This window comes from Metarhizium brunneum, chromosome 2 (assembly GCF_013426205.1).
Source record: "Metarhizium brunneum chromosome 2, complete sequence".
Classification (NCBI taxonomy): domain Eukaryota; kingdom Fungi; phylum Ascomycota; class Sordariomycetes; order Hypocreales; family Clavicipitaceae; genus Metarhizium; species Metarhizium brunneum.
The window spans coordinates 5,509,820-5,521,970 of record NC_089423.1 but is presented as its reverse complement, the minus strand read 5'-3'; the positions used below and the strand labels follow the sequence as shown (position 1 = coordinate 5,521,970).

General features: G+C 51.8%; 4 protein-coding genes across 4 annotated transcripts; 2 read left to right on the top strand and 2 right to left on the bottom strand.

The window, feature by feature from the left end:
- Nucleotides 1-211: 211 nt before the first annotated feature.
- On the bottom strand, nt 212-1,412 carry ARG82 (Inositol polyphosphate multikinase; the record flags this gene model as incomplete). The annotated part of the gene is made up of 2 exons (XM_014689261.1): nt 212-1,229; nt 1,345-1,412. 2 exons carry the CDS (start codon nt 1,410-1,412, stop codon nt 212-214), a joined length of 1,086 nt encoding a protein of 361 aa, XP_014544747.1.
- A 2,947-nt stretch (nt 1,413-4,359) lies between these two features.
- arb1 (Argonaute-binding protein 1) lies at nt 4,360-5,985 on the top strand (the record flags this gene model as incomplete). The annotated part of the gene is made up of 4 exons (XM_014689260.1): nt 4,360-4,609; nt 4,672-4,738; nt 4,812-4,829; nt 4,884-5,985. 4 exons carry the CDS (start codon nt 4,360-4,362, stop codon nt 5,983-5,985), a joined length of 1,437 nt encoding a protein of 478 aa, XP_014544746.1.
- Nucleotides 5,986-6,335: 350 nt separating this feature from the next.
- Nucleotides 6,336-6,921, bottom strand: pmp3_1 (Plasma membrane proteolipid 3; the record flags this gene model as incomplete). Its single annotated transcript, XM_014689259.1, has 2 exons — nt 6,336-6,760; nt 6,864-6,921. The coding sequence occupies 2 exons, from the start codon at nt 6,919-6,921 to the stop codon at nt 6,336-6,338; spliced, it is 483 nt and encodes a 160-aa protein (XP_014544745.1).
- Nucleotides 6,922-8,557: 1,636 nt separating this feature from the next.
- On the top strand, nt 8,558-12,148 carry prp22 (Pre-mRNA-splicing factor ATP-dependent RNA helicase prp22; the record flags this gene model as incomplete). Its single annotated transcript, XM_014689258.1, has 1 exon — nt 8,558-12,148. One exon carries the CDS (start codon nt 8,558-8,560, stop codon nt 12,146-12,148), a length of 3,591 nt encoding a protein of 1,196 aa, XP_014544744.1.
- Nucleotides 12,149-12,151: the final 3 nt, after the last annotated feature.

Here is a 12,151-nt window from a genome sequence, read left to right as displayed (position 1 = left end):
ACACTCTACTGTGTAATGATACAAGTATGCTATTCTCCATTGGCAAAGCTCCCTTGAGTAACTCGGGCCCTGAACTGCTGATGGTTTGCCCCTGCTGATATTCATAACTCGCGGTGATAGGCCTTGAGCTCTTTAGTTTCTGTTTTGCGTATACGTTCATCGCTCTGGCCTTAAAAATCAAAGCGTCATAAATGGGAAGAGCAACATCGGCTCATTCTGCCATTTCTTTAAAGAACCCCTCCAAGCTGCTCACTCCCTTGATAGTATTTTCGTCTGGGCCTGATCCAGGCGTCCATGTCGCGTGGGCGAAATCGATGAGCTTGAGCTTAAGTACTGGCGGCGGCAACTGCTCCAGAGCCTGGTCCTCGTCGTCCAAGCCAATGCCACTATCAATTCGCTTGGTAGCTGGAGGACCGGTCGAGCGTTTTGCATATTCCGTGTTGAGTCGGATGGCGTCTTTAAGCGCTTCGCCATCGCCTTCATACACGAACAGAAGTGACGACGAGTACATGCGGATATTGTGATCAGACATGACATCGATTATTGTACCGAGTTCTCTAGCAAAAGTCGCACAGACGGCCTTGCCCAAGTCCTCGTCAATACCCGCAGCTTCGTTGAAGACGAATCGCTTCAATTCATTGACCACATTGTCATCGTTGACGGTGAATCGCCCATAGTCTTTGTCGTAGTTCTTGTACTCCCTATCATCCAATTCGGAAGGATCTTGAGACCCACGGAAAACACGCATGCCGGCGATGCGGAAGCCAAGATTGTGGTGTGTCGTTTCTTTGCTAATCTGTTGAAATCGCTGCTGTTTTTGCTTGGGCGCGTCGTCTGCGTACAGACGGGTCCCCAATTTGACGTCGAGAATATTGGGCCTCTTGAAACCATTGGTTTGGTTCTCAAGCACGACCGACATGTTTGTCTGAATCTTCTTTCCTTGAGAAGGCACCCACGTTATGGTATCCTCGGTTTGGGATTCTCGGGCGGCATTGGCGACTTGCTCTTGGATTGTTGCAAGGACTTGTTCGGGATCCGTTTGTAAGCCGTCCCCGATGTCTCCAATGTCCATCTCGCCGGGGCCACTTAACACTAGATTGCCGATATGCAAAGGCATAAGATCGGCAAAATCGGGATACTTCGACTTGGTCAATTCATAAAAGTCGATTTCAGCCTGAGTGCAGGGCTTGACAAAAACTTGGCCGTCGGAGTCGCACAAGGTCCCAGCACTGCGACAAGGCGAGGTCAGCAACGCACCTAAGGTCGGAGGTCGCAAATTGGATTGCGATGCCACCACATGTAAAGCTAGGGGGATCAAGGATGAAAGACATGGAAATTACTTACTGTCCAGCCACAGCATGGGGATAGTCTTGAAGTTGGTCAAAGCGGGGGACATCTCTGGCTGGCTGCATCTTTGATAGAATAGCCGCCCAGCCCAGAGGGCAGAGGCAGACAACCCTATTGTAGGGGTACGAGTATGATCTCGGCGAGACGATACGACACAGTTATGCCGTGGTTGACTTGTATATTGCGCTACTGGAAAGATGCAGCGCGCACAGGCGTGGGCGAGACGGAAGGTTCAGAGGGAGGTCTGCCAAGGTGGCAAAGTCGTCTCTCGGGCGGGTAAAGCACTCGCAAGTGTAGTTTGAAGTCAAGAGGGTGGTGCTTGACACTGCTGGCTCGAGAGGTGGATGGTCTTGTTGCGTACTCGGTATCTCGAACGAAGCCGATGACTTGGCAGGGACCGAGGGAAATGGCGTTCCAGAATCGAGGTCTTTATATGTCGAGGTAGGGAGTTATGTCGCCAGGCAGAGAGGAACGCCATTAGTGCCTGCGCTGTTCAGTGCATCCTGCGAGAGTCGCCAAGTGGAAGAAGTGAAAATAACAAAGGAATCTGTACAGGACTAGGACAAGGCAAGACGCAGCCACAAACCCTTAGGCTTCGACCCAGGCAGTGCGAGACAGCCTGGCGCGAATGGGCCAAGTGCCAAGTGCCAAGTGCCAGATGCCAGTGCAGGTCTAGAGACATGACACAGGGGAGACAGGGGCTGCCAACGCTGACCGTGGTCGCAGGTCAGAGGGCTGTGGGCCGCTTGAGGTACCAGACCAAACTTCACACATGCAGTCATTACGTAGTATAACGCAGGTCCAGAGCATCCGGACTACGCCCGACATGACTTCACGTTCTACTCCACTCCAACGTTGCTGCTGCACGCGCTGCAGTGGACGAATTTTCACAGTAATCATGCACTTTCTACAGACAATGGTGACACAACATGGCAGAAAGACCATGCAAATCTTCACAATCTACTCTGGAGTAGTACATCCATAAACATCCAGATGTTCCGGCAAAGTGGACCTCCAAGCGACAAACAGCCCCAGGGTGGAAAACACTAGCTGAACAGGGCTTAGCGGCGGCACGGGCTGGTGCTGATTCGATCAGCCAGGGCGCGCGGGGATTCGTTGCCGACGTCACTGATCCTTCGAGGTGCCCGCATTTGAATGTTTGCGGGCAGCAGAGGTTTTGAAGACGCATGCTGGCCGTGGGCATGAGATGCAGATTACCATGGCTCCAGATGTCCTCATTCCAGTTGCCCAAGGCGCTGGGTCCAATGTTCGACTGCACCAGCACAATGCGCTGAGCCAACCATTGGCCAAGCACCAGCCTTTCGCACCGCCTAGCAGGCGTCGTGGGCCATCAAACAGCTTCATCCTCTCTTGTGCTAACCCGAGTATGTAGCATACGGACTTGCGAGCGGACCCAGGTTAGCCTGCAGTCGACCGCGTTTCTACTCGCCACGCGCCGAAATACTTTCCTGCGCCAGGACAATCGTGAGGAGTTATTCCTGTGCTGTCCATCTTGAGGCGCTCAGGACTGGCATTCGCAGTCCGCCGAGCCACACGCCGACACCGTCCGTGGTGTCCAATCACTTGATCCCTGTCAGCTTCCAGGCTGCCACCATGACTGTGTGATGGAGGCTGAGTTGGTGCCAGTGCCACTCACCACGGTGTGATTGCTGCAAGGCAGACTTGATTGTGGGGGTCACTGGTCTCTGTTTTGTATCTGTTCATACATATGTCGCGTGTCTCTTGTCAGGACTGAGCACTGTCAAACTGCGCAACGACCAGACAGCAAGCCGATGCCTGGCCCCTGCTCATACATGTGGCATTCATTGCTGCTGCATGGAAAGAGGCGCCTGCAACCATCTTGAGGCAGCTGGGCGTCGCAGCGCAGCTCTTCGTGCACGCCCAACGCTGCGAGTCCCTGATGCGGGCTTGTGCTCGGGATGCGTGTCCCAATCCAAAATCGCTGCCCTGTGCTTAGTCGCAATTTTTCTACTTCAGGTCAAGTTCAACGTGGCCGATGCGACTACTCAGGCTTCGTCATATTATGTCAACTTCGTATGCGATCTGACAAAAGGCCTGCCGACATGGCCGAGTGTTGAACTTGTGCTCTACCGGACTCCCTGGTCTGACCCTGTTCCGCACAAACAGTCCAAATCAGAGAGCAGACATCTGTAAAACAACCGGTTGGTAGGTAGGTAGGCAGGCAGGCGAACGACAAACCCAGCCCTCAAACACCATGCCACCATCACTCTCCGAGATATTTGACAAGCTCGCCTACCACCCTGCGGGCAACCATCTCAGCCACCGGAGTCACGACATCAGCCGCTGCAGGTCATCGTCCGTGCTCTCATTGCAAAGCTAGCATGTATACCCTTACACAGCTTCTGTACATCATCTTTGTGCACCAACGAACGCGTGTGCAGTGCACATTGGGCATTGGGCGAGCAAAAGGCACGCACAACGTGCGACAATGTGGTGCGACCGCGACTACTCGGTTGGCCAAAGCGTCAAAGATGCGGCGCGCAAATTTCGGTAACATTTAAGTTGAACTTGAGAGCTTGTGACCATATGCATAGAACAGGGCTTGGATAGGTGTGGTGGTTGCTTTGACGTCGTCAAGTTGTGCTGGCAGACCAGGGCACCTACCGGACGCCTGTAGATGGCTGTGCTGCTCGTCTTCTTTCCACTTGGGACTTTCTCATCGTGATGATTAGTGAAGTCAGAAACCTTGCCTGAATCAAGCTCATTAATTCTTGTGATGAAGTGCTTGGGAATGTCACAATGGAGGGGCTGAAATGTGCGTTAAGTGTCGTTTACACATACCCGGGTGGATGCCTTGTGCGCAGCTTTGCCCTCTGGTTGAGTCCTCTTGCCGCTAGTTGGAACGGTCCGGCAACAGCTGGCAATCATTTTGTCGGTCTTTGAATGCTCTGACGTGCTAATTCACTTCCTCTGCATCTTGATCTTCCATGGGTGATTGTTGTCCAAAAACTCCCGAGATTTCTTGACAACATGTCGCCCCAGGTTGATGAAGGGCCTCTGATCAGTGATGCCACCGGCGTGACTGACCAAGCAGATAGTCACTACAATAGAGGGGATTCCGACAGTCAGCAGATTCACGATCAAGACGACACAATTTCGATGAACCCGGGTCATCAAGCGGCGTCAGTGAAGAAGAAAAAGGGGAAGTCCAGGGGCAACAAGTCTACCGCCCAGCGAGGTCCAACTGCATTACCACGAAATCGTGGAACAGGTTTTGAGGGTACGTTATAGGCTAATGGCTTCTTCTCGCTTCGTCTGGGTAGATGATTAACCGTCCGTCAGAGTACTTTGCCGATCCGCCAATGACCCCAGATGAAGCAGCTGAAGAAAAACTCGAAATATACGCCGAGTACGTATGGGCTCAGAATCCCAAGAGAGTTATCTGGATTTTTCTTTGCTAACGCTCGTGGATGTTTCTTTAGTTGTCTTCCTTTCGAAGAGTATGTCCCTCCATTCACATTGTGGTTCTCATTATATTAACAACGACGAAATAGACGGATTCAGTCTTGTATTCGTCGTTTCCGGGCACGGCGACGCATACAGGGAGACCAAATTCGCTATTTCGACGAATATCTCTTCCTTGGCGGTATTGACACCAGTGGTAATGCTTTCTCTGGACTCGATACCAGTGACTTGAAAGACCTCACGCCTGCACAACGCCGCGAGGCAACAGTTACCGACACGGTGAATGGCGCCTGCGGAGCTGACGATCGGTTCTATAATGGGGACGACGAGCACTGGTCTGTCGACTTTGCTGGTGTGGCAGCTGGCCTATTTTCTACATCGCTAGGCCAATTAACTGGCTTCGAGCCAAAGAAGACTGAATCTCTTATTAGCCTCGTGGAGAACTTTCTGCGATACGTCCTCCTACACGAAGTCTGTCCCGAGTACAAAGACAACATTGAGTCCGCTTTGCAAGTTTGCAATCAAGCGCGGCAAGAGTGGCCGGCTCTGAATCAACTAACAGCTGAATTGCCTGGGTACTTCAATCTGGCCGCTACGGAGTTGTTCTCCTCGGTGGCCGTCGGGGATTGGTCGTTTCTTTCATTCTCCAAGCCTTCTTGGTATGATCCCAAGACGGTATTTCTTGCTGTCTGCGCATTGTGCGACGAGGATCTCACCCTGGACGAGTTCCATCAAGACCGCGTTGAGGCGTCCAAAGAGTGCACCTACACCCTGGAAGTTACTCGTGTTGAAGGACCCTGCTCACTCACTTTGGACAAGTTTGCTTCTCTTCTAATTGAAGGCAGCGACTGCGGCGTTTCACCCGTGGGAAAAGTCTTCTTCAAACCTGCAATCATCGAGGATGAGTGGGAGACACCAAGCATGCATATCTCGCCCCAGGACGCCAATATATGGGTCTACCTCGAAAGGTCGCTGCTCACAAATGTTATGCCCAAGATGAAGATGGACATCACCCTCGTTGAGTTGAATACCGGGATCCGGTTCATCAAGACTATACACCAGATTGTGCCATCTTTCTACACATTTTTGCCTCAGCAAATGATGAGGCATTACAAACAACCTCGTGATGACGATCGACCAGCACCGTCAGTGCATGATACAGGCACAGAAGAAGGGCAGTCTACTGAGTAAAGAAAGCAGGTTGTGGAGAGCGCAGACGACGGCTCAGAGTAGCCATTTTGAGGCTTTTCGGGAAAGGGGAAAGGAGGTTCGGGTAAAATTTCACCGGCGTCCCTGATAAATGAGCAGAAAACGGTTGGTACGCTATTAAAACAGTAAATATACAGATATGATCAGGCCCAGTACTCCATAACCAGTTAAAGCGAATGGTTCTATAAGACTCCCAATGAGCTCCTAAAAGTGCCGGCACTGTTTCAAATCGCAGACTAGCTCATGGTAACGTTTGTCAAGCCACAACACCAATTCCCAGTCTCCTTCCACGCCCATACTCTTGAATTCCCGTCTCTGAAAGAGGTCACGTCTTAATCTTGGCTCTGAACCTTGTGGTCACCAGCAACAACCTCTGCATAACTGGGAGGCACACCACCCTGCTGATTCGGAGCGCTCTCTGCAGAAGCGGCACCGGTCTGGGCCCGCGGCTGTTGCGAACCTTGTGGCTGCGGCTGCTGCTGCTGCTGCTGCTGGTTTCTGTTACTCCCGTTCTGCTGCGTTCCGTAGTTCATTCCCCCATTCGGCGCGGGCGGTCGGCATTGAGGTCCATGCGGAGTCTGGACGTAGACATATGTAATGTGGCCGCCTTCTTGGGGCAGCGACTCATACTCGTATGCCGGTTCGGGGTACTTGGCGATGATGTACCATGCGTGAATGAGGCCGGGGATGAAGCCAAGGCAGCAGAGGAGGATGTTGATAATGGAGTCGGCACTGCAGATGCCGCATTTTACCCAGACTACAGAGTATTGATGTTAGCGATTCATATCATTACGGAGTTGAGCTACAGCGAGGGTGCGTCGGAAGAAGACAAGGCTTGGGGTGGATAATGGTGGACGTACCAGGTAGTGGAGGGAAAAGGACGGCCAACAAGGCGAGAAAGATGTCGGCGGAGCACATTGTCACACAATATCGACAATGCGATACTTGGAAGATGGATTCTGCGATGGTTGGAAGTAGCCGTGGGATACAGAGCGCAAGGTTGGATCGGGAGAGATTGAGTTGAAAATATCAGGTGAGATCGGGTGTTGACGACGACAAAAGGTGGGACACAGCTTATACGGCGGGTAGCCAAAAACGTCACGAGCCTCGAAAACGGCTGCCAGTGTTCAGGCTGTTGCTGCAAGGAGGGGCAATGCAGGTGGGCTTGCGTGTGCACTGGTGGCACCCACGCTGCTTGATTGGATGACACGGGAGAGAACCCCGCATTTTCTACGCATGAGATGCATGGCATGGTACAGTACACGAACTGCCTGGGTGACTCGGTGGGTTCAATGTCGCCTTGACTGGAGGCAAGGTTCAAGACTGATTCACTGTTGCCACTTGATAGGTACCTGGCTAGGCAGCCATTCTTTCAGCGCATGCGAGGATGACGTTGCTGTGGGTTGGACGCGTGCTTGAAGAGATGACGGTGAATTAATTTTTTTCCTTGTCCTCTTTTTCTTCCAATGAGCCAGCCCCCAGATACGTGGTAGCTCAATTTTGCAATGTGTGTTACTGTGACAGCCAAACATAATGTTGAGTCAATCTACTGTGGCGCCGAAACCTGCCTCGTCGACATAACCTAATCCAAAAATAAAGAAACAAAAATACTAGCTTAAAATGCTAATACAATGAATAGAATTTGGGGGCTTACGTAGGGAACCTCCATGCTCCCACAACATGCAAATCCATGCCCAATCGACCTTTGGAAACAGTCTGGTTGTGAATTGTTCAGCGGGCTTCTTCTTTTTGCTAGGTGCGCTCACGCCCTACCAGATACCTGGCTATCAGGCTTTATATTATAATATATTAGTGTATACTTTATAAGAAATTAGTACCTAGGTAAGTAAAATATTTTATTATAAATTACTTAAATATATTAAGGGATATTAAAGAGTCAAGTTTAAATACACTAAATAATAGGGGGATAAGCGCACCTAGCAAAAAGAGTGAGCCCGCCGAGCAATTCACGTCCTCCCTTCCGCTCCGACAATACCACTACAGTTATCCTGGCGGCAAGACAAGAAGACCAGGCCCTACTCCATCAACTTCATCTTAGTCGCCGTTGAACATGCTGGATCCGTTAGAGCCCACCATCGATGTTTACCAAATGCTCATCCGTCTGAAATGCTGAATCCATGCTGGAGCATTTTTGCCCGACCGTATCAACTTTGAACGTCTGCGAGATGGCAGCGCATTATTTAGTTTTCCCACCACACTACTCCCTACCTCTCTGAATATCCGCTAAATCGCAAACGAGCTGCGTGAATTTTGGAAAGGAACTCCACAGGAGATCAAATGTCACCAGTACCAGGAATGACCACATTCTACACTGCAAACTCCGAAGCTGAAGGACTCTACAAGGTGGTTGGCCGAATTACAGGGTTAGGGTTACAGTGCGCCACCTACTTAGTAGCCAGAACTCCGGCCTTTATCCGGCGCCGTCACTGGAGGATCCATCATTTTTTCTGGTTTAGTCCTATACGGCGACTCACTCTGAAATTCCAACTTGTCCCCTTCAAATGCTCGCGCAGGACAACATCCTTCACCTGCCATGGATGACCTGCTGAACCTCGAGCTACTATCGCTCGTATCAAAGGTCACATCCGAACTACAGAATCACATCGGCATCAGCGACAAGACTCTTGCCGAGTTTCTCATCTCGCAACGCCTCGAAAGCTCCAGCACCGATGACTTCCGCAAGAGACTCGACAAGATTGGTGCGGATTTCCCGCCCAGTCTGGTGGACAGTCTGGATCGCCTGGTGCTTGCTATGCATCCAAAGTTCAAAGGAAACGGCGATCAAATCAACGGAGAGGAACACCACTCTCGAACACTTGAGGAGAAAGAAAAGGTCTTTAGTGGTCTCGCACTGGCAGACAAAGCGGTCGCATATGATAGTGGCGCAGATGCGATAGATGACACCCTTGCATTGCTAGAAGGTTTAGAAGGCAAAGCAAAAAAAGAAAAGGCGTCGAGAAAGCGCAGCAGAAGTCCCGAGTACGATGGCAAGGAGTCACGGAGGAGACGGCGGGACAGATCACGCTCGCGCAACCGGCGCACAAGAGAACGATTCAGGTCACGATCCAAGTCACAAGACAGAGGTGACGAAGACTGGAGAGACGGGTTCAAAGAGTCGCGCAACGACAGAAGGGGCCGAAGAAGACACGATGAAGACGAAAGCGATGACCGGTTGCGTAAAGCGCCGTACCCTGAAATTGACGATGCGCCAAAGCTGCACAAGGTTTACCAGGGACATGTGACTGGTGTAAGGGACTTTGGTGCCTTTGTCAATTTACACCACGTCCGAGGAAAGGTAGATGGTCTGGTGCATATCTCGAGAATAATCGCTGGACAACGGGTGAACCATCCTTCCGATCTATTATCCAAAGGTCAGGATGTGTGGGTCAAGGTCACCAGCGTTGAAGGAAATAGAATCGGGTTATCCATGAGGGACGTGGATCAAGAGACCGGAATGGATCTGGAACCGCAAGCGCGACTGACAACAGGAGCCAATATGGAGGCTCTTGGAGGCGGTGTCAAGAATGGCTTTGTCAACGATACATCGGCCATGCCACGAGATGTACTTGGTCCACCTAGACGGCATAAGAAGCGCATGACGTCCCCTGAAAGATGGGAAATTCGGCAGCTTATTGCGTCGGGAGTTGCTAAAGCCTCCGATTACCCGGATTTGGAAGAGGACTATAATGCTACCCTCCAAGGCGATGGAGAGATGGCATTAGAAGAAGATGTGGACATCGAAGTTCGTGAAGAAGAACCGCCATTTTTGGTTGGCCAGACCAAACAGTCTCTGGAACTGTCTCCTATCCGCGTCGTCAAGGCGCCTGATGGCTCGATGAACCGTGCCGCCATGTCTGGCACCTCCATTGCCAAGGAACGAAAGGAGCTGAAGCAGCAAGAAGCAGATGCCGCCGCCAAGGAGAAGAAATCCAACCAGAATCTCTCATCACAGTGGCAGGATCCCATGGCCGACCCTGACAAACGGACATTTGCTAGTGACTTGAGGAACGCGAGGATGCAAGCCGAGTCAGAGGATGTTCCAGAGTGGAAGAAGGCCGTCATACCCAAGGGCCAGTCTCTAGGCAAGCGAACCAACCTCAGCATCAAGGAGCAGCGAGAGTCCCTGCCTGTGTACGCTTTCCGCAGCCAACTTATCAAAGCTGTGCAAGAGAACCAGATTCTAATCGTAGTGGGGGAGACTGGCTCGGGAAAGACTACTCAGCTCACTCAGTACCTGGCAGAGGCAGGCTTTGCGGACAAGGGCATCATTGGCTGTACACAACCCCGAAGAGTCGCGGCCATGTCAGTTGCCAAGCGTGTTGCCGAAGAAGTCGGCTGCAACATGGGAGAAGAAGTGGGCTACCTGGTTCGATTCGATGACTGTACCAGTCCCTCGACAAGAATCAAGTACATGACGGATGGTATGTTGCAGCGAGAAATCTTAATGGACTCGGACCTGAAGAGATACTCGTGTATCATGTTGGACGAGGCGCACGAACGTACAATTGCAACAGATGTACTTTTCGCCTTGCTTAAGAAGGCTGTATTACGCCGGCCAGACCTCAAAATTATCGTCACCTCGGCAACTCTTGATGCGGACAAGTTCTCGTCATATTTTCATGAATGTCCAATTTTCACGATTCCTGGTCGCACCTTTCCGGTAGAGATTCTCTACTCAAGGGAACCGGAATCTGACTATCTGGATGCAGCCTTGGTGACAGTCATGCAAATCCACTTGACTGAGCCAAAGGGCGATATTCTACTGTTCCTGACAGGAAAAGAGGAAATTGACACAGCCTGCGAAATTTTGTATGAGCGGATGAAGGCTCTCGGACCGTCGGTTCCAGAGCTTCTAATTCTGCCCGTCTATGCCAGTCTGCCTGCTGAGATGCAGAGCAAGATCTTTGATCCCGCGCCGCCGGGGACTAGAAAAGTCGTCATTGCCACAAACATTGCCGAGACATCCATTACTATTGATGAGATTTACTACGTTGTCGACCCTGGATTCGTCAAGCAAAGCGCCTACGACCCCAAATTAGGCATGGATTCGCTGGTCGTTACACCAGTATCTCAAGCCCAAGCAAATCAGAGAGCTGGCCGAGCCGGCCGAACAGGCCCCGGAAAGTGCTTCAGACTCTATACCGAAGCAGCGTATCAATCCGAAATGTTGCCCACGACCATTCCTGAAATCCAGCGGCAGAACCTCTCACACACGATTCTCATGCTAAAAGCCATGGGCATCAACGACCTCCTCCACTTTGACTTCATGGACCCTCCGCCCGTAAACACCATGTTGACGGCACTGGAAGAGCTCTACGCACTCAGTGCCCTTGACGACGAAGGTCTGCTAACGCGCCTTGGTCGCAAAATGGCAGACTTCCCCATGGACCCTGCCTCTGCCAAGGTACTGCTCTCCGCTGTGGACCACCAGTGCTCTGACGAAGCTCTCAGCATCATTGCCATGCTCTCCCTCCAAGGCGCAGTCTTTTATCGGCCCAAGGAAAAGCAAACACAGGCCGACCAGAAAAAGGCCAAGTTCCACGACCCTCACGGCGACCACCTCACATTCCTTAACGTCTACAATTCATGGAAACAAAACGCCTACTCCAACCCGTGGTGCTTTGAAAACTTCATCCAGGCGCGCTCCATGCGCCGCGCCAAGGACGTCCGAGACCAGCTTGTCAAAATCATGGAACGCTACAAGCACCCCATTGTCTCGTGCGGCCGCAACACGGATAAAGTCCGTCGCGCCATGTGCTCGGGGTTCTTCCGCAACGCCGCGCGCAAGGACCCCCAGGAGGGATACAAGACTCTTACAGAGGGGACGCCCGTGTATTTGCACCCTAGCTCGGCGCTGTTTGGCAAGCAGGCCGAGTGGGTGATTTACCACGATCTCGTCTTGACCACCAAGGAGTACATGCATTGCACGTCGTCCATTGAGCCCAAGTGGTTGGTGGAGGCGGCACCCACCTTCTTCAAGGTCGCGCCGAGCGATAGACTGAGTAAGCGGAAGCAGGCCGAGAGGATTCAGCCGCTGTATAATAAGTTTGCGGGCGAGGATGACTGGAGATTGAGTGCGCAGAGGAGAGGTGGTAGGGGCGGCGGCGGCGGCACATGGGGTTAAACA